Source organism: Culex quinquefasciatus, chromosome 3 (assembly GCF_015732765.1).
Source record: "Culex quinquefasciatus strain JHB chromosome 3, VPISU_Cqui_1.0_pri_paternal, whole genome shotgun sequence".
Taxonomy (NCBI): Eukaryota; Metazoa; Arthropoda; class Insecta; order Diptera; family Culicidae; genus Culex; species Culex quinquefasciatus.
Window position 1 is genome coordinate 109,716,653 of NC_051863.1, and position 22,055 is coordinate 109,738,707.

At 45.3% G+C, this 22,055-nt stretch overlaps 1 protein-coding gene across 2 annotated transcripts; it reads left to right on the top strand.

Annotated features, from left to right (window-relative positions):
• Nucleotides 1-1,415: 1,415 nt before the first annotated feature.
• Nucleotides 1,416-22,041, top strand: LOC6033496. Of its 2 annotated transcripts, XM_038261952.1 has the most exons (13): nt 1,416-1,569; nt 1,752-2,701; nt 2,771-2,861; nt 12,609-12,759; nt 12,816-12,992; nt 13,053-13,228; nt 15,628-16,431; nt 16,489-16,606; nt 16,669-16,845; nt 16,909-17,084; nt 19,088-20,056; nt 20,115-20,261; nt 20,322-22,041. In XM_038261952.1, the coding sequence occupies exons 1-13, from the start codon at nt 1,531-1,533 to the stop codon at nt 21,105-21,107; spliced, it is 4,761 nt and encodes a 1,586-aa protein (XP_038117880.1). In that variant the 5' UTR covers nt 1,416-1,530; the 3' UTR covers nt 21,108-22,041. The 2 variants fall into 2 exon arrangements, with proteins under 2 accessions (XP_038117880.1, XP_038117879.1); XM_038261951.1 differs by having other exon boundaries at nt 15,628-16,606.
• Nucleotides 22,042-22,055: the final 14 nt, after the last annotated feature.

The following is a 22,055-nucleotide window of genomic DNA, read 5'->3' on the forward strand; positions in this document are numbered from 1 at the left end:
CGTATAAATGGAGCCTAACATTTCAAAAGGGCACAAAACTTTTGTAAACAATAGAGTTATTTACGTGCGCATGTATGGCGTGTACGTACACGAAAAAAAGTGAGGTTAAATTTTGTCCGGTCAGCAAAATCAAATGGTGCGCTAGTGTGTATACGCGAAACGTCATAAAGCTCTATAGTTTATCCCTTTCACTCAAATGACAGTTTGCATAAGGTGTGAGAGGGATACACTCTTGTTTACAAAAGTTTTGTGCCCTAATGAAATGGAAAGCACGAAATAATTTCAAGATTGTTCAGGTGTAAACCGAAAACGCGATCAAAAATTAAAGTGGAAGAATAAGGCTTTTAACTGCTTATTTCCTTGTCGGTGTACAGTCCGCCGCACGGTTTAATCATTTTCTGACGTACATTCAATTTTGCAGTCCAAAACCCGTCCCAGTCCCAGGCCAAAACCAGTAAATGAATTAAAAAAATAAAATTATTTTTCAAATTTTCTTTTCTTGATTTGTGTGCACCTACGTCGAAGACCAAGATTGTTTACTTTTTGCTCTTTGGTCTGACAGTCTTGGTCTGACAGATTTGGTCTGACAGCTTTATCATGGATTTTGGTCTGGTCTAGGCGAGGGATAGGACACAGCACCTTCCTGGGCTCCACTGAACGAAAATTGAACACCCCGAATTTTATTTTCCAGATTGCTGAGACGTGTACCACGTATACCGCGTTACGGGGTCGAAAATTCGTCATATTCGGGTTATATTATATATTTTTTTTGTCACTGGGCCTACAAAGCCTTTTTTTTCTTGATTAAAAAACAATATTTAAAAAAAATCGGGTTTGAGTGTATAAAAAACTGTAAGGTTTTCTAGACCCGGTGAAAAAAAATATAATTTAAACCAAAAATGATGAACTTTTCGTCACAGTATCCTGATTCAAACAATGATCGATCCAAGTAATGAAAATGACAGTTCTTCAAAGGGGACCATTGTATTGCATTGTCATTTCTTTTTTTTAATGGTGGAAAAAGTGATCAAAAATGGTTTTTAATCGTGTTTTTTACCGTTGTACATAACAATTTACATAAGGTTTTATGACCCTATTTACGGCGTTAACTTCCAGTGTACCCATTTTAGGGTAATTTGAATTTGAGCAAATTCATACGGGAAACAACCCAAAAACGGGTTCTTTTGCTTAATCGTGCACTATGACGTTTTTGTCAAACGGGGGACCGTTCTCATATTGCGTTACGCCGTTTTGTGAAAATCAAACCCCCGCCCCCTCGCAACGCGTTTGACATGTGATTTTATATGAAACAAATCTCACCAATCCCCCCCTCCCCCTCCCCCTCACAAACCCAAACTACGTTACGTAATCGAAGAATGCTCCCCAAAATGCTTCGGTAGTGGTGCAAGCTTTTTTTAATCGTTGATGTCAAAAACTGTGAAAAACAATATGTCAATAGGGAGATTTTTCGTAAACAATCGGATGAAATTCTGAATTTCCAGGTGCTTTCCGGCCTTCGAGGAGGTGAAAATGCAGCACAACTCCCAGGCGCACTTGTTCCAGATACAGGTAAGTGTTCGCGGGTGGCCATTTGAGCGCTGGAATGCATCACCCACAACACACCAATCGAGGCCTGATTTACCCACTTTTTCCTCTCTTGTCTTCTTCTTATTTCATGGCTTTGCTACGCTTCGGAACTGGCCACTGGAACTGCTAAAATGCTTGCCGTCGGGGGACAATGGCATCTGCAGGTCAAATCCCTGATCAAAACGTTAAAGTGTCTACAATCGGACGATAAATACCAGGCTTTACTGTTTCTCATCTCGGCCATTAAGTTGTACGTGAAATTCTTGTACAACGACAACCAGGAGCGAATTTATAAGCCGTCAATACTCAAAGAGTTGAGCAACATCCAGAATGTGATTATTGCGAATCTGTTAAAGTGCCGTAGTGCGGCCGGGACATCGTCCTCGTCGTCGGCAGTGGCATGTGAACTGCGAACCAGTGTGCGGAACAACCTCGCCGGGGCGTCCGGCAGTGATGGAATTCTGCTCTTCCGCCATGGTGGCTCCCGTCCGCTTCGGTCGCTGTCCGCGTACGACCTCAAGGGGAAGCTGCTACGTGGTGGTCTTTTCGACGGAATCCCGCTGTCCGGAGCGGTCAACATCAAACCACGCAACCGCCTTGGAACCATCACCTGCTTCGGAAGTGTCCAGCTGAACCGTTCGCTGGTGCGATTGATCGCATCGCGTAACTTTAAGCTGCTGTTCAACATGTTCGAGCAGAACGTTTTCCCGACGTGGAAGATCTTCAAGGAGAATCGCCCAGGTGGGGGTGGCCGGTCCCGGACACGACCATCAATGCCGGCAATTTGCTACAGCGGCGGATCGTCCCACTCTCCGCCGGCGGCCTACATCAAGAAGGAAGACTTTGACTTTGACGCGCCGTACTCGCTGGCCGTGGACGATCCCTGCTTCGAGGAGCTCAAGGACGACATGGACCTGGACCTGCTGAAGGACGAGGACGACGACGACGACGATGACGATTCGATTTCCAACGAAATCTACTCGGAAGAATCGTCCACCAACAACACGCTGATGCTTTCGTCCGACACCAACACGCTAGACACGAACGATTCGAACTTGGTGCCGGGCGAGCGAAGCAAAGAGCAGGTTTACCAGTGTTTGCTGTGCGACAAGAGGTAGGGCGTAGCATCGTGGCTTGATTGGAAGCGGATTGCTAATTGAGGGTTTCGATTGCTCTTTTTCAGCTACCGGAAACGAAAATCCTTGGTTATTCACTTCAGCCACCATCCGGGATTCTGTCCGGACTGTGGAAAGCAACGAGGCGCTACTTCATTGGTAAGTTTTTTTTTTTTTGCAACCCCCTTCAATTGTTTGGAAAATTAACATTTAACATCAAATTACCTGTTCATTGAAGAACATTTTCTTGTTTGAATAAAGAAAAAAAGTGAAAATTCTCTTTCGAGACTGTGACTCATCGTCAACTCTTTATTTGTTCAGGTGTGCGACAAAATTGCGCAATTACCTGTGACTTATTGGATCAGGTAGATTCGACATTCCTAGTTGTATTTTGATAATGTTTTTGATTCTTTTCTCATTCAGTACAGTTGTTGTTGATGTTAATTACTTTGTTTCTGGCCGCTTCAACTTGTTGGTAATTCGCTGTGCTTAAAACATAGTACATGTACACAAGTTATTGCCTAAAACTTATTTTTGATGACATCACGAGACATTTTAAAATCCAGGGTTGTTATGGACAGCGCGGATTTGGCGCGGATTTTCTGGCTAATTTTGCTTAGGCGCGGGTTTCGCGCGGATGTGAAATTTGGTTAATATGTTAATATTTAAAATAATTGAGAGAGATAAAATTACTTTCAAGTAATAAAGAAAGGTATTATCAGGGAATCAGGGTTTTTTTTTAATTTGCTTCGATTTCTATTACTGAAACAAAATGAGTCGTGTGGTGTTCGTGGGGGAGATCGGTGGGTCAATCGACGCGAGAAAGTAATGGAAGTTCCTTTAATTTTTTGATAGAAGGCTTCGCGTTGTCGTATATATGTTGAATTTAATTTCGTTTTGAAAGCCCTTCCCATAGCATCGTTGCTCGGATGGCACGCCGACGGTAAGAAGGAAAAATTACGGGATTGAGTTTATAATTAAGTTCATCTAGCGTCGAAGATCGGAGAGCAACGAATATGTTTCACTATCTGGTCATATTATCTACCGCCGCCGGTTTAGTTCGTTTATGCTATTGTTTTAATTTCATTACAATCGGTTACGTGGTCTCCTCTTTTCTTGTAGTTCAAATTTGTGGATTGTAAAAATGTATTCCAACGGGCAGTTTTAGTAGTAACTCATCAAACTTTCCATAACTATTTTTAAAATTTACTCGCGTTATCGTATAAACAGTAAAAATATACTGATAAGTCCAGCCCATAGCAATACTGCTCGGTTGGCACGCGTTCGATTAAAAAACTTTTTAAATAATCAATTATGTATCTTTCCGCAGCCGGCTGCCTTAGATTTTTTAAAAAATCAACAGATAAACAAATTTCTTATGGTCGCATCACCTACCGCAGTGAATCCTGACCTCATACCCATCTACTATCCCCCTCAAAACTCATGTGATACTTTGTCGGAGAAGCAGTCGATTGGGCGGTCTCTATCACTCAAGTATCGGACTAACATTCCCATCCACTTCCCCGTGTCTTACCACTGGTCGTGGACGGCGTCGGTATTGATCAGCATGATAGGGATCTTTGAAAATTGCGAAGGGGTGATGATTGGTTCCTACTTTTCATCTGTGGTCCACGGAGCTCCTGGTCAATAACGAAGTAGCAGCTACGGGTAGACACCAATGCTATGCTATGCTATGCTATTTCTGTTACTGAAACAAAATTGAGTTTTCTTCCGAAAATGTTTGTTTGTATTTTCTTAATAAAAAACGTCAAAATGAGGATTTCTTAAACAAATTTATTACTACACTCAACTAATTTTTACCGGCTTTGAATATTTTCAATATCTTTTGAGTTTTGAGTAACGTTCTTTTTAACCTTATTTATTGTTTATTTTATAAAGGATCATGTGAATCATTTTTCAAACTTTTCTCGAAGTTATATACCAGGATGTAAGAAAAATGATTATTGGGGCTTGTTTCCGTGGCCGTACTGTGCTCAAATGCGGATGCTGGCTCTTCGCCGTTGAATTGTAGTAAAACCCACCCCATAGAAAGATTTTTTTTCTAGATTTCTTGGGGGAAAAAATAAAAGATCAAAACATTCCAAAAAGAAAGCTACAATATTCAAAACTCAAAGATTCAGAAATTAGTAATATTCTTGATTTTTTTAGTCTTTTTTACTGAAAACGATCGGGACTGGCAACACCAGCCAGCAACAGCCAACTGTTCGGAGCTCCTCAAACTTTTCGATTTTTTCGCCGTAATTAACAGCGTTTACCCGCGAGTTTGCTGCTCCAGCATGCCAAGGGCCAGCCGTGGCCGTGGCAGTTCGAGTGCGGCCTCGAAAAACCCGCGAAGTTCATCTACCGGCAGAGTGCAGAAAGGTAAACACACCAACGCCGCATCGACCGCCATCGCACACGGGAGCGTGCCCAGTGACGTCACCGATCCATCGTTTTTACACGTGTCATACCGCCCACGTGAGTCCCCAGTACGGACGAGACAATCGACCCGGGCATCCGGAAGCACTTCCGGCCAGCAGCAGCAGCAGCAGTCCACCAGCACTACGACAACAACCACTTCCAACGTTCCCACCAGCAACGAATTTGAGATGCTGAGTGGAGAAGAAAACAACACCGCCAGTGACAGCCGTAGTGCTAGCGACGACGATGACTATGATGAACTTGCGCGCAAGCAAGAAAAGAAGAAAAAATGCAACTCTCCGAAGGAACGACGTCCACCTCCAATTTTTGTTTTGGAAACGTTGGCAGACGATATTGACGAGTTGCTTGAGGGACTCCAATATTGTCTGAAAATTAGTAAAACTTCAGTGCAAGTTATTACGCACAATAAACAGAATTTCGACCTGGTGGTGAAGAAGTTGAAGTTGCGAAACTTCAAATTCTTCACATTTGATCCTGCAGAGAAGGTCCCAGTGAAGATCGTCCTTCAGGGATATCCGGACCGCCCGATCTCCGACCTGGAAGAACACCTGACGGGCGTCAAGGTTAAGCCTCGAGAAATAAAGGTGCTCTCGAAATCGACAACGGTGACAGGTACGTACACCTTGTACCTCCTGTACTTCGATCGCGGGTCCGTCAAAATCCAGGACCTACGGCGGATCAAAGCACTGGACGGCTTCTTCGTGACGTGGCGATTCTACACGAAGAATCCGGCCGACGCAGCGCAATGCCACCGCTGTCAAAAATTCGGACACGGTTCTAGAAATTGTAATCTTCCACCCCGGTGCGTAAAGTTCGGTGAGACCCACTTTACCGAAAGGTGCAATCTTCCGCGGAAAGACCAGCTGGGGGAAAACGCCCAGCAGCACAAAGCGCGCGTCAAGTGTGCGAACTGTGGTGGAAACCACACGGCGAATTTCCGTGGCTGTGCCGCGCGGAAAAAGTACCTCGAGGAGCAGGACAAGAAGAAGAAAGCGCCAGCGTCCCGCCAACCTCCAAAGACTTCGAGCACGAACGCTGTAGCAGCTGGCGGCGGAGCGGTTCCATCGACCAACCCAGCGTTCCCTCCCGGTTGGGGAGGTTCGTACGCTAGAGTAGCCGCTTCTGGGAGCGGTACTTCACCGGGACAAGCAGACGTTACCGGAGATGACCTCTTCACACTTCCCGAGTTTTTCGCTCTTGCTGGAGAGATGCTCACGCGCTTTCGTGCCTGCCGGAACAAGGCAGAACAATTCCAAGCTCTTAGTGAGCTGATGATGAAGTACATCTACAACGGATAAGCTGCCGTGTGCAGCGAAGTTTTTCGACGTCAAAAGACAAAACAAACTGTGATCTAGTTTTAAGCTTTTCTATTTCTATCCTTTTCCTTAGCAAATTTCGAAGGTTTTTTTTTTAAATAATTTTTCCTTCTGTTGACAAATCCATTGTTAGAATATCCAATTGCATCAAAATGAACTAAAGTACAAATCATAGTTGAAAGGTACTCCAAAACTCTATTAGGTTATAAGAATTACGAAATTGTGAATTGATTATTTACTAATAAACTAATTTTACTGAAAATTTGAAAATTAGAATACAAATATTCAAATATGAGTAATTCTCGCTGAAAGTGGACCACTATTTACACAAGGTGCTCAAAAATCAAAAGCAATGTACTTTTCCAATAGCCCCCACCATGTTATGAAAGAAACCATGTTTGGTTGGTTGAATTTGTCCTCACCTTGGCGCCACGAAGCTAAAACATTTTTTTTAATTGGTAATTTTTTGACTTAGGCGCGTCTACAAAATTGCTAATAACTTTGCAAAACTTCAACAAACCCTTGATGTTTAGGGGTGTTTTGGAAAGAAAATGAGCAGAGCTTTCGAATGCACTTGTCAGAAAAATACCGTTCCATACATTTTTTAGCCATAAAACAACAATGTATTTTTAAAAGTCATTTTTGAAGGCCGGCGCCCCGCTTTATCGAAAAACTGACAAATCCATTCGAAAGCTGAGACGATTTCACATAAAGGACCAATAAATCTAAGGTGTATGTTCCTCCTATCTTTTTTAATCTTATTTTGATTCTGAGAGCGCAGCGCGCCGTTCGTATTTCGGGCGCCCAAAATGTTGCATTAGCTTGCCCCAAGTTAATGTTTTGTCAAACAATATAGGTGCTCACTTTTTAAATGATAGTTTATTATCCAAGGATCAAGATGCACTATCGATAATTGACCAATATTTAAGGTTTTGGGTTCTGCCAGGCAATTTAATGTCGAAAAGTTGTTTTTGTTTACTTTTTTTGTTGTTAAATGCTTATTTACAATTGGGTGGACATTTTTACAGTAAAACTAATGAATGTAGCATTTAGGAAATTTCACCACGAACATTTTTCTCGAGGAGAAAACGTAATTTCGATACTTCAACGCAAAGATATTTGAGTTTTAGTGAGAAAAAAAGTGCCAATTTTACAAATTTCCCAGTATTAACAAGCACGGCCTATTATTTACATGCGGCATATGTTTTTGGAAGCCAAAGTATGGTTTCTTACAGATATTTAGGTAGCTGAGTTCGGATCTGCAATCAAATTTCAGATAAACAGTGAAATTTCGAGCCACACCCAAAAGTTATTTGCGGTAATATGCTGTAATTTTAATCGCTAGTGAATTCGGTCATATTTCATCTTTTGCTCACCTTTAATTGATATTTTACCCACGGATTTTTTTTATGAAGAATGTTTTTTTTCAAGTTCTGATCGTTTTGAGAATGTTAAAAAACCTCGTTTTGTGATTTGGCTGGTTTCAATGTAAACTTAAAAATAAATGAAAATTTTAGATTTTTAAGGATTTTTTTTTTTTTGATTTTGTGGAACGATTGTATACGTCAGTCATTAATTAATGACGATTTCCATAACTTGGCAAGGAATAGAAAAATCGCTCCCAACCATTTTCACTACATGCAAATAATATTTAGGCGTGGCTCAAATATCACTGTTCACTGTTTATCTGAAATTTGATTGCAAATCCAAATTCAGCGATCTAAATAACTATAAGAAACCATACTTTGGGCTCCAAAACATATGCCGCATGTGAATAATAGTTCGTGCTGGTTAATTCTGGGAAATCTGTACACGTTTTTCTCGCTAAAACTCAAATATCTTTGCGTTGAAGTATCGAAATTACGTTTTCTCCTCGAGAACATTCATAAGTTTTACTGTAAAAATGTCCACCCAATTGTAAATAAGCATTTAACAACAAAAAAAGTAAACAAAAACAACTTTTCGACATTAAATTGCCTGGCAGAACCCAAAAATTTAAATATTGGTCAATTATCGATAGTGCATCTTGATCCTTGGATAATAAACTATCATTTAAAAAGTGAGCACCTATATTGTTTGACAAAACATTAACTTGGGGCAAGCTAATGCAACATTTTGGGCGCCCGAAATACGAACGGCGCGCTGCGCTCTCAGAATCAAAATAAGATTAAAAAAGATAGGAGGAACATACACCTTAGATTTATTGGTCCTTTATGTGAAATCGTCTCAGCTTTCGAATGGATTTGTCAGTTTTTCGATAAAGCGGGGCGCCGGCCTTCAAAAATGACTTTTAAAAATACATTGTTGTTTTATGGCTAAAAATGTATGGAACGGTATTTTTCTGACAAGTGCATTCGAAAGCTCTGCTCATTTCCTTTCCAAAACACCCTAAACATCAAGGGTTTGTTGAAGTTTTGCAAAGTTATTAGCAATTTTGTAGACGCGCCTAAGTCAAAAAATTACCAATTAAAAAAAATGTTTTAGCTTCGTGGCGCCAAGGTGAGGACAAATTCAACCAACCAAACATGGTTTCTTTCATAACATGGTGGGGGCTATTGGAAAAGTACATTGCTTTTGATTTTTGAGCACCTTGTGTAAATAGTGGTCCACTTTCAGCGAGAATTACTCATATACGAAATTTTATAAATTTATATTTAAAAAAAATTAAATTCAAAACTAGAAAATTTTTTGAATTCAAAATTCAAACAAATTGATTCAAATTCAATTAAAAAAATAAAAAATTTAAAGAGTCAAAAATGATAAATTCTAGAAATTAAAAATTAAAAACGACAAAGAGAACAAAAAATAATACATAAATTCCTAATAAAATAATACAAATTCGGTGGTTCGATTTTTATGAGTGCCTCTTTCGCGAGAATCATCAAGTACGAACTGTGTTTAAATTTTCAAATCCTTAGATTTATGAATTTTTAAAATTTCCAAATTTATAAATTTTATTATCATTTTCATTCCAGAATTTTTTTTTATTTTCATATTTATATTTCAAAATGTTTTAATTCATATTTAGAATTTCTCTTTTTGCCAAAATTATTGTTATGGCTTTTCCCTCGGGTTTACTTCATCCTAGCAAAAATAAATTTGTCCATACAATTTTCGGCGTTTCAAGATTCTGCGTTCTTAGATTCGGCATCATGCGGCTATTCTCGATATAAAATTGCATTTATTGATTACAATTTTATTTAATCGTTTGTGATTGTTGTGTTCCTTTTGATGGATCTCTTGATTTTTGTTCCAAATTTTTTTTTTTGATTCATGAAAAATAAAAATAATGTTTGTCGCGAAATTATTTTTGTTAATATGGCGCGGATTGGGTTTTGGGACGGCGCGGATTTGGCGCGGATTTTTTTCGAACTTCTCCTTAACAACCCTGAAAATCAAACAGAGAAGCTACACAATTGAATGCCCTGTGTCGTCCAGTCAACGCGCTATGCATAACTTAGTTCGTTCGGCGGATAGGAGCAAGCAAGAGCGGAGTGGCACTGCAATTTAGAAGTCACAGCGTCGGAGATCACGAGTGAACGGCTGACATCGCCTCGGGCTGCTAAGGTGTTAAAGTTCTTCCCACATCAACGAATCATCTCTGCGGTAAACTCTACGAAGTAGGCTTGGCCAACTTAACGTTTGTGAAGTTTCAATGCAATGCATAATGCACTGTCGCATTACAAATGTATAACAAGAAGAGTGCTAGGTGTAATGTGACCTAAGGCTTTCTCCAGGATCCCTTCGAAAGATTGGCTGCGCTAAGGTTTAATTAGGTTAGTTAAAAATCGAACGAACAATTTTGGCGGAAGGGTTGATTTTTAAATAACCTGGAGGTTTGATCGCAGCAACCGGTGCGCGAGGTTGAACTTTTTTTCGCTCCGCGTCATTTTTCCCAACTTTGGAATTATTGGTCTTGAAGAAAAAGTGAATTTTGTTAAAGTCGTCCGGAAGTGAAGCGGTTTTCTAACATCCGGCCTGGATGGATCGCGGTGCTGGAGGAGGACGGTTCAATCAAGGATGTGTGCTCGTTCCAGGGTGGCCGTCGAAACTTACCGGAAGAGCAGGGTGGTGATGGGTTCGACCGGGAAATAGACAACAACCGGAAGCATGCTGGACCTGGCCCGAATTGGGAAGGTGGCGAGCGCAGAGAGCGAGGCGGTCTTCGGTCACAGCGTGAACGGTCCCCGTCAAGGTCAAGGTTTTCGCGAGCGAAAAAAAATTGGAGCCGTCGGCACGGATTTCTGCGCCGGCACCGTTTTACGTGGCAAGTTCGCTTAGAGGTGGAAAAGGAGGACGACGGAGGCGAGCGGAAGCAGCCCAAGCGGTAACCGGCATATTTCGCCTCGTGCTTTCCATAGCAAATCTGGTGTCTGCTGTTGTTACAAGCCTCCTGAAGACGTTTGAAAAGAAGCTATCTGGTGAGCTCGTTCTTTTTATGAGACAACCATTCTTTCATATATTCTGACATACGCACACATCATTCAAGACAAACACGCCAAATTATTACTATAAAGGAGTGGCCGTAGCTGACTGGTTATGTTGTTCGCTTTGTAAGCGAATGGTCCTGGGTTCGATTCCCATCTGCTCCCAACGAGAAAGCTTAGGAAACATAAATTGAAGCTTTGAACATGAATGAAAAATCAAAGTTGCTCGAGTCGGGGTTCGATCCCCCGTCCTTTGGATTGTTAAGCAAAAATGCAAAACACTAAGCCATCACGGCTTGGTGAGCTACGACTGGAATTAAGAACATTGTTATCACTAAAACTATATACGTGCTGGGTCCTTGTCCATTTGACAAGGGTTCAGAAGTTCTAAATAACGTTTGAATCCGATTGATGCAAACGTTCTTTAGGGCGGGGCTTGTCGATTCAAGCTGAGGTACCTCGCGCACGGCTAGCCTGCGTAGAAATGGGTCACCGAAGCTCGGCAGAGCTAACACCATCCAAATGCCTATGCGAGTTATTTGCATGTATAGAATGTAAATCTAAAATACATGGAAACAACTCAATTTGTAAGAAGCGACCGCGTGGTCCCGTTTGGTCGGTTGCACACACACACACAGGGTTGATTTTTAAATAACCTCAACAGTTTCTACTCGAATGTTGTAAATCACCATCTTGACGACCTCTTGCGGACAGCATTCAGGCGTAATCTATTACACACAGGAAGCTTATGCAGTTGATTTTGTGAGGAAGGCATCAATCACTGCGGTGGTTTAAAAAGTTTTTTTTTTGTATTAGCATGCGTCTTCAAGTCGATGTAAGCCCTTTCCTTCGTCTCTAGGGCTTTCGCAATGTCTTTAGCATAAGCAAGTATAGCTGAACGATTTCAAAGCCGCGTACGACTCGGTCGATCGCGAAGGGCTATAGAAGATCATGTACGAAAACGGCTTTCCCGGGAAGCTGATCACGATGGACGAGATACGGTGCAGCGTGAAGATTTCTGGTGCGATGTTCGATCCGATCGAATCGCGCAAGCGACTGACTACTACAAGGTGACGATATCTCCTACCTCTGTTCCGACATTTGGCTAGAAGGTGTTATGAGGTGGGCGGGCTTCAACCGAGTCCTTAGGACTCGCAGAGGACAGATCGTGGCGATCGACGGCGACGAGATCGAGGTTGTCGAGGAGTTTGTGTGCCTACTGTAGACTCGACAAGACCGTAAGGGGGTACAAAGTGTACCATGTATGAAACGCTGATAAGACCGGTCGTTATCTACGGGCACGAGAAGTGGAAGATGCTGGACCTGCAAGCGCTTGAAGTTTTCAAACGGCGTGTGCTTGGGAAGATCTTTGACGGCGTGCGTAAGAACAATGTATGGAGGAGAAGAATGAACCACGAGCTGGCTCAACTCTACGGCAAGCCAAGTATTCGGAAGGTCGCCAAGGCTGGCCGAATCCAGTGGACTGGACACGTCGCAAGAAGTAATATGTGTATTTAATAACGATAAAGCATATTTTTCTGAGAGCAATGTAACTTTGTGGGACCTAAAAATTGTATAACTGATTTAAATGAATTTGTAAAAAAAAATCTATCCTTGAACCTCTTGAAAATAATATGCAAGTTTATCCAACTTCCACCTATTGAAGTTTAACTTTAACTTATGTTTATTTTTCTGTAAAATTGAAATTTCTACCCAAACAGGAAATCATTGAGCACAACAAAATACACCACAAAAATCGGCCCCACATCTGCGAGCACTGCGGCGAAACCTTCTCGCGCAACCAACAGTATCAGGTCCACGTGCAGGGACACTTTATCAACAAGATGAAAATGCAGGAGCAAAACAGTAAAAGTATGTTGTAAAACTGTAAACTGGCCGGCAATGAGCTAACGAGAATCTCTTTCCAGAAACGTACAAGTACAGCTGCCGCTCGTGCGGGATCGTCTTCAACAACCAGAAGTATCTGGAGAAGCACGTCCAGAAGACGGGCCACCAGGCCGAGGGGGTGATCTGCGAGACGTGCGGGGCCGTCTTTTCGTCCAACATCAAGCTGCACCAGCACGTGGCGAGGACCCACAAAAATGGTGAGTAGTAGCTTCTTTTTTTAAAAACGCAGAAATACCAAACATTGTGCTTCTTTGCAGAAAAACGTTTCACGTGCGAGCACTGCTCGAAGGTGTTCAACCAGAAGGCGAATCTCGACCGGCACCTGCTGCTGCACACCAACATCAGCGAAAAGAGCTACCCGTGCGAGCAGTGCAGCGCGTCGTACCTCTCGATGGCCTCGCTGCGGGAGCACATCAAGGTGGCGCACATTGGGGTAAGTTATTATGGGTAACCCGACGGGGAACGTTCCCCAACTTGAGGGTTTCTTTCTCATTTTGGAAATAATAACCAGCGGTCATTGGTGACCGGTTTCTAGAGTGGAGAAGCTGAACTCAATGAAATGTTATAGTCTTTTAATTTCATAAAGTTTGATAAGTCGCATTTTAAGGTTAGGTTTTTTCTATACCTGAATTGTTACTAAGCGACCACTGGAACCGATTCTGGAGTGGCCTGTTTTTTATTCAAACGAAAAAAATAAAAAAATATAATATGTAATACCCGTCAAATACAACTTCTCACACTCCATTCTTGGAGATCATGTAACTGACGAGGGTAACTTGGTCCAAGCGGGTCTTGCAGGCCTTGAATCTGCCGATGTACTCGGAGAAAATGCCCCACAGCTCAGCCGAACTGTAGAGCACCTACTCGGCTGCCTCCTCCGTGGCTCTACCGTCTCAGGAGCGACTACTTCCTACAGGTCGAGGGCGATCCTTCGATTTTCCTTCCGAAACTGCGCCCGGCAGCGAAGGGAACTCCGACGGTGTGAACGCCGGAACTGCTGGACTCTGCTTATCCGTCTTCTTTGCCAGCAGTTTCGTTTTCGACGCCTGCTGCCGCCGCTGGATGAAATCCGCACGTTCGGGGCAGCTGCAGATGGTTGCTTCGTGGGATCCGGAGCAGTTGGCACACCGCTTCGGCTTGGCTTCTTGGACTTTGCACGCGTCCGTCTTGTGGGGACCCCCACAGTTGTTGCACCTCCCCTTGAGGTGGCAGTTCCTGGTTCTGGGTCACGTTCGGTCGCTTGTTCCGGTAAGCCTCTCACCGGATGATTGTGCTTGCCACAACCTTCATTGCAGAGAGCTTCTTCAGATTAGTGTATCCCTTGGGAAGACAACAATATACGGAGTTTCGTCAACGGTGGACTTTTCCTTCCGCTTGATGACGTGCACCTCCAGCGCGTCCACCTTGAGAACTCCTCTTCAGCAGGTACTTGACATCATCCGGTTTCATTTCATCAGGCAAACCACGAAAAACTACCCGATGACTTCGTTCGCTCCGTCGTTCGTGGCTGTAGGATTCCACTTTTATCCTCTTGAAGAGCTCCTGCAACTTCTCAAAGTCTTTGACAGAGAAACAGGTAACTTGATTCCAAATCGGGTTAGTTTGTGTATCGGATAGAAACCAAGTTTACAACTTTCCACTATCGTCACGAGCTTGTTAAAAATCCGTGGTGTTCTTCTTCACCAAAGGTGGTTGCTTTTGTTTACTTGCCGACCGACCGGGAGTTGGAACCGCCGGGGCATTTCTCCTCCAGCTGGGCCGGCATTGTTGTTGTTTCGAGTCAACGTTAAGAATGATGTTTATTAAACTATGGTTTTGACAGGTGGTAGGGCTGTCATTTCTCTCTGTGTGTAAGTGCCCAGTCAAATCAATCCGAATTCTGAAACGGAATCTAATTAGAATCGTAAACAAATTCCGTTTCAAACGCAACAACCGGTTCTGTGTTCGAATCGGTTGTTCTGGACAGTTCTGGAGTTTTTATTGAAAAGGTCCAATAAACCAAATTTCCAGTTTTTGCTTTATGGGTGTTTTTGAAACCGCCTTGAGTCAGGGGTGTTTAAAATCACCCAAAAAGCAAAAACTGAAAATTTGGTTTATTGGACCTTTTCAAAAAAAAAAAAAAAACTCCAGAGTTGTTTCTGTTTTCCGCTAGCGGGCTGAGCTCGTTGTTGTGAAGCAGATTCTGCTCCACTTTTCCGTTTTCGACGACAGCTCCGGTGACCTCAGGGGACTTCTTCCGCTTCCGATTTCCGGGGATGAGTTGAAAATCATCCGCCTCGGAGGTCTCTTCCACCTCCATCCGTCAAACAACTCGAGGCACGCAACGTTGCCTTTAGCGCGCACGTCACAAACACGTCTCCTCTCTCGAAGCTGTCGTAGCCAAGTGGAGTGGCCAGGTTGTGTCAACAAATAATGAAGTTTTATACACGCAGAAAAATAAGGCATATTTGAATCAACAAAACGTTTTGTTGATTTGAAAATCAAGATTTTTGTTGAATCAACGCTAAACGTCATAGCAGCTTTTTCGAAACAACAAAAGACTTTTGTGGAATTGAGAAAATCAAGGTTTGTTTCAACGCAAAATCGGCGTTGATTATATTCAACAAAAAATTTGTTTGGCTGATTCTACAAAACATTTTTCTGCGTGTATGCATCATGACATTTTCACGTTTGTGCTCGAACCGACCCAAAATTAATGTCTAAAGATCGAACCCAAGCTGCCTACGACCAGTAGTGTTCTAACATTTCTTCTAACCTCGGGATCTATATTTTGACCATGCCAGCGCCACTATTGGTCACAGATAACCTCACCTGACATTCTTTCTTTTGCAGGACGAAAAATTCGAGTGCAACATTTGCCACAAACTGTTTGCGGCGAAGCGGTCCCTCAAGCGCCACAAGCTATGCCACTCGGAAGAGCGACCCTTCCCCTGTACGGTAGAGAACTGCAAAGAGGCCTACAAGAACCAATCTCACCTGGTGCGGCACATGAAAACGGCGCACCACATCGAGACGCCGCCCAAGCGGATACAGAAGGTGATCAAGAGCATCAGCGAGCAGAGCACAGATTTCGTCCCGCTGGATCCGATCGGAACCGGTGACTCCAGCGCCAGCAAAAGCAACCCCATCAACAAGAAACCAGTGATTGGCGGCAGTGACAAGTCCATCGGCGACAGCAGCACCAACTTTAGCGATAACATGTCCGCGTTCAACTACGACTACGTCGATCCGGTTCCGGCGGCCGCTCCGGTCACTGCGATCGTAGACCAAGGCCAGCAGCGACTTCAGATGCTGGGTCCGGCAGGGCCGCGAATGGGCGTCCACTCCAGTGCAACGGCAGGCTTCAGTGATCACTCCGCCACCACCGCCATGGGTTACGGTGGCCAAAGCTCAAGCGATCACTTCGAATGGCAGAATCTCGAATTTGGTGGTGGCAACGGGCCGGGAACCTCGCAACAGCCTCACCACCACCACCATCACCATCAACAACACCAACATCAGCAGCAGCACCCGCCGTCAATGATGACCATGGAGCACATGAGCCAAGGCTACATGGACAATGCCCACAGCAAAGGCGGCTTCATGGCCGGTGCTCAAGCTGGGGGCGGTGGTCTTCCGGGAATGAGGGTATTTCCGGTAAGCTTCTCGAATAACAGTGACTTTGAGAGCATTGAGTCCAATTCGTTTGCGCAGGATCCGAATCTCATTTGCGAGCACTGTGACGAAACCAACTTCCTAAACAGTCAACAGCTGCAGGTTCACATACAGGACCACTTTTCCGCCAAGGACGGCAAGGAACCGACTGGGAAGAGTATGTCAAACCTCTATTTTATCAAACTATCGCAAAACTAACGCTCCCTCTTCTTCCCACAGAACTGCAACGATTGCACTGCAAAACGTGCAACCTGGTGTTTGCCACCGGCGCTCAGCTAGATCGTCACATCCTGAAAACGAACCACCACACCGACTGTGTCGCGTGTGACCTCTGTAGTGCAATATTCAACTCTAATCTCAAAGTCTATCAGCATATGCTCAAGTGTCATAAGAATGGTAAGGGAGCGGTTGTAGACCCCCTTAAACACACTAAACCAATGCTCGACTCTTTATTTGTAGAAACCTGGTACGCGTGTGAGCAGTGCTCGAAAGTTTTCATATTGAAACACGAGTACGACAAGCACCAGCTGGTACACCAGACCGTCACGGACAAGTCCGTCATCTGTGAGCACTGTGCGTCGTCCTTTTTCTCGCAGGAAGCGCTCAAGGAACATATCAAAATTTCGCACACAGTGGTAAGTACGGCTTTGCCAGGTTATTGGGGTGTTCGTTGGTTCGCGGGAGTATTCGGATTCTTTCCGAGGAAGTAGCTCAAGGCTTAAACGCCCCGGCAGACCGGTTATGGCTACCTTCCAAAACATGGCCATGTGTAGTACCTTCTTCCAGCACAGCCTCCTCTATAAGTACACCTGAAGGGCACCAAAAGACACGGAGACGCAAATCGGTACTTCTCGGACATAAGCGTCACGTCAGAACCTACAGTGGCGCGGATATTGACTCCAACCACTACCTAGTGATGGTAAAGCTTCGCCAACCAAAGGATCATGATGTCGCTACCCAGTACGCACGGGAACTCGAAGCTGCGTTGTCAGACGAGGGTAGGCTCGCCGAAGTATCTCTGGAAGCCTGCTGGAGCTGTATGAAAGCAGCGGAATCGAGCGCCATCGGGTACGTGGACCGAAATCAACCAGCCGTTCCGTTCGACGAGGAATGTCAGACGATTTGGGACGAGAAGAAACACCTGTGGGAACAAGGAGTCGTACACACAGTTGCGAAGACAGCAAACCCATTGGAGTGCCAGGACATGGACACGGTCTAGTGGGCCGCATGCCGGGATAAGGACGTCAAGATTCGGACGAGCGCGAGGTGATCGAAAGGCGGATGCAGCACTTCGAAGAGCACCTGAACTGCCTAGAGGCGGGGTACCAAGGTGACGAGATAGCAACAGCGAGTAAGCATGGAATCGATGCTGAACTCATCATAATGGGCACTACATCTACACCGGCTGATAGTCACGGTCTGGGACACAGAACAGTGTCGAAGCGGGCAAAAATTTCGTTGGGACGTACCAAGCGGGTTTTGTGGAGGGGAAATTGACGATGGACCAAATATTTTTTGCTACGCCAAATCCTCCAAAAATGTTGCGAGTACCGATTTCAAAGCCGCGTACCACTCGATCGCTCGCGAAGAGCTACGGAAGATTTTGTACGAGAACGGCTTTCCCGGGAAGCTGATTAGAATGGTGAAATCAACGATGGACGAGGTACAGTGCAGCGTGAAGATTTTGGGTGCGATGTCCGACCCGATCGAATCGCGCTAGGGACTGCGACATGGCGACGGCATTTCCGGCCACATTGGGCTTGAAGGTGTTATGAGGGCTTCATCATGCAGGGCACGATTTTCAACCCATCTGCTACGTCGCTGACATGGACATTGCCGACAGAACGTTCATGAGGCGGCTAGGAAGTACACCGAATTGAAGCGGGAAGCGCAGAAGGTTGGATTGCAGGTGAAGGTGGCGAAGACAAAGTATCTACTGGTAGAGGAACCGAGTTACTTAGGGCTCGCCTAAGACCGAGCGTGACGATCGACGGGGGCGAGTTCGAGTTTGTGGACGAGTTTGTGTATCTCGGATCGTTGGTGACGTTGGACAACAACTAAAATCAAAATCAAATTATTCGCTCTACAGCATTGCCTTGGCGTTCTCGATTGCGAGATTCCTACTCGAAACTAGGTGTTCAAAGGCTTGATTGTTGAGGCAATTGCAACCCTCTTTTTACACCTAAGTTTCCATCCACCCCGGGATTCAAACTGACGACCTTTGAGTTGTGCCTACCAGCGACTCCATCGAGACAGGACCCAGGGAGACCTGGACCGTCTGGGATCGAACCCAAACCGACTGGGTGAGAGACAACCACGCTTACCCGTACACCACGAGCCCTGGCAAAACTATCAGCAATTCGGACACGACTCCAAAAACTGCACTTGCCGCCCAAGTGCGGTGAGACCGAAGGTGCAGTCTTCCGAGGAAAGACCAGCTGGGTTGAAAACGCCCAGCAGCACAAATCGTGCGTCAAGTGCGCGAATTGTGGTGTAAACCACACGACGAATTTCCGTGGCTGTGCCGCGTGGAAAAAGTGTCAAGATGAAGGGTGCCATCAGCTTACTTACTAATAATATTGAATTGAAAAATATCACTTTCGAGATGGTTCTAATCGCCTAATAATTTTGTTTTCAGGAAAAGAAGTACGAGTGCAACATTTGCAACAAGCTGTTCGCGGCGAAGCGCTCGCTAAAACGCCATAAACTATGCCATGAGGAGGAGGGTGCCTTCCCCTGCCCGGTCGAGGACTGCAAGGAATCGTTCAAGACGCCCACCAGCCTGGCCAAGCACAAAAAGATGGTCCACAGCATCGGGCCCGAACCGGGCGAGAAGGGTGGCGCCAAGGGGAAGGCCGCGGCGGCGGCCAAAGCGGCAAGTGAAAAGCTGCTGCCGGAGCCGCCGCCAGTTGCTGCGGCGCTGCAATCAGCATCGATGCAGCCGGGAACTCCGACTCCGACGGGCTTGGGAATGGGTCCGGCGGCGATGGCGATGAAGATGGAACCTAGGACGCCCACCGGAATGCTGGTACCTCCGTCGCGGACGAGTAGCACAAGCAGCGCCGGTGCCGGAAGCAACCCGAACACGATTCCGTATGGGGATCCGTACGGAGCGGCGGCCGGAATGCACTACAACAACGTGATGGGTCAACAGCCGCAACAGCAAGGGCACTTTGCAGTGCAGCAGAACCCGGCACTACACTACGGCGCGGGAGTGGTTCCCGGTGCCGGGCGGGTTGCCGCCGGTGACCAATCCATGACATACCGAATGGACCCGAACGCGGCCGGTCAGTATGGCCACGGGACGGGAGGTGGAAGCGGTGCCGGTTACGGCCACATGAACAGTTCGTTCGAGTGGCGAGGAATGGAGCTGCCCAACAGTATTGACCCCGGCATGGGCACGTCTAGTGGGACGGGCGGGCAGCAGTCTGTGCAGTCGGTGGCCGCCACGATGAAAGCCAACAAGTACTACCCGGTGATGGATCCGAACGGCGCTGCTGGCGGGAACTTTATCCAAGGACAACAACAACCATCACAACAGCATCAATCTCCGCATCACCACCATCAACATCAGCAGCAGATGCACGCGCAACACATCAAGCAAGAGGTGAGATTTGTAATTGGTCGGTTCATTCGGTAGATTAACGCTTGTTTCCTATCCGCAGCACGTTCATCACCAGCAGGCTCAACAACAACAGCAGCAAGTGAAGCAAGAACCTCAACAACAACCGCCCCAGCAACATCACCCGCAGCAGCAGCAGCAGCAACCACAAATGATGGGCATGAACAATCAGGAGTTTATGGGCTACCAGGTAAGATTGCTTTGAAAGGCGACCAGTGAATAGAGTTTGACTCTTGGTTCTGTTTCACAGGAAATTTGGAACTCCAACATGGTCAAAATGGAATACCAGCAACAGCAGCAGCAACAGCAGCAACAGGATGACGGAAGCAGCCCGAACGTAGCGGGAAGCTCCTACAACAACATTGGCAACATTCTGTCGAACCTGGAGTTGATTGGCAACAACAGCACCTACGAGCAAACGTATGACATTGTTCCACCAAACGCCCAGCATGCGGCAACGGATCAACAACAACAACAAGCCGCTCAGGTCTCTCAAGCTCACGTGCAGCAACAGATGGCACCCAAGAACAACTACCACAAGCAGCAGCCGCCGCCGCAGGCCGTTCACCACCAGCAGCAATATTTCCAAGAACAACACCATCCCCATGCCGGTGGTGCCGCCACAGGTCTTCACCACCACGTGCAGATGCAACATGGCCACCACAGCCAGCAGCAAACGCCCAGCCCGCATCACCACCCGCCGCACATGCAACAGCAGCAGCAGCAGCAGTTCCAGGGCGCGCAACATCAACAACAGCTGCAGCAACAGCAACAGCACCAGTACAATGCACATCTTCCGCACCATCACGCGACGGGTCCCCCTGGAGGAGGTGCCGCAGTACATCACACAGCGGCTGGTCCCTCGTCGGCCGGTCTTCCGCACCAGCAACAACAGCCGGGAATGTACCCGCAGCAAGCCCAACAGCAGCAGCAGGACCACACCCTCACAGACATATCGAAAACGAACAACCTGCAGTTTGTGGACAGCTTCACCGAGTCGATCGACTATCTGCAGCAGTCGTTCCAGTACGTGTAATGTAGAGGTGCGATCGTCTGTGAGTCCCATCCCATCTCTGTGTTTCTCTCTATCTATCTCTTATTATCTCTCTCTCTCTCTTGACTCGACGGAGACGCGGATTAGCGTGTGCACGGACCGGTTCGACGCTTGGTATTCACCCAGGTAGCATGCAAGTTGAACAGTTGTTATGAAAACTGTTGTCTAACTTAAAAAGGTTTTAACAGTCGGGTGTTGAAACCTTGGTCTTGGTTGCAAACATTTTAGAACTCATGTGCCCAAAACGCAGGCGTGGCGGCACGATGAAAAAGAACATTATTGCTATCGAAAATAAGATGGCACCGAAAGTTGGTTACCAAAATTTACAAAATACGACCATGAATAGTTCCACAACAATCGCTGATTACTCATAACGGGGTTGCGGGTTGGGCTTTTTCATTATGCCATTTTAAATTTCAGCGACAGCGAAAGCAAGCCAGAGAGGTTGAAGAAAGGCCCCAAGAAACCGCTCCCTCTTCTCCGTTCTGCTGTTCGTAAAGCCTTTTATTGGACAACTTGAAGCTGCATACTGGCCTTAACTGGGTACAGAGTAGATTCGCTAATTAGAATAGAACTGCAATTGAATAGGCGAATCCGAATTCGCTCATTGGTAGACAGCTGGACAGCTGTCAAAAGCTTGAAACCACGTGCTCGGAAACCGTCGAACAATGGGGTTGAAATGTCAACATCAGTTTGAATGCTGGTTTTGACGTTTAGGTGCTTTTCAATTCAAATACGTTCTGGGTTCTAAATAAAATGATGCTAAAATTGCTAATTATATAGTTTACAACGAAAAAACTTATTTTTCTAAGTACAATTACCCTTTGTACGCCGCTGAAGATTAAAATGGATTTTTAAATCAATTTAAAAAATAACTTTGCGGCTCTTCTTCACAGAAAAGAGTTGATATAGAGCAGCGATTCTCAACGG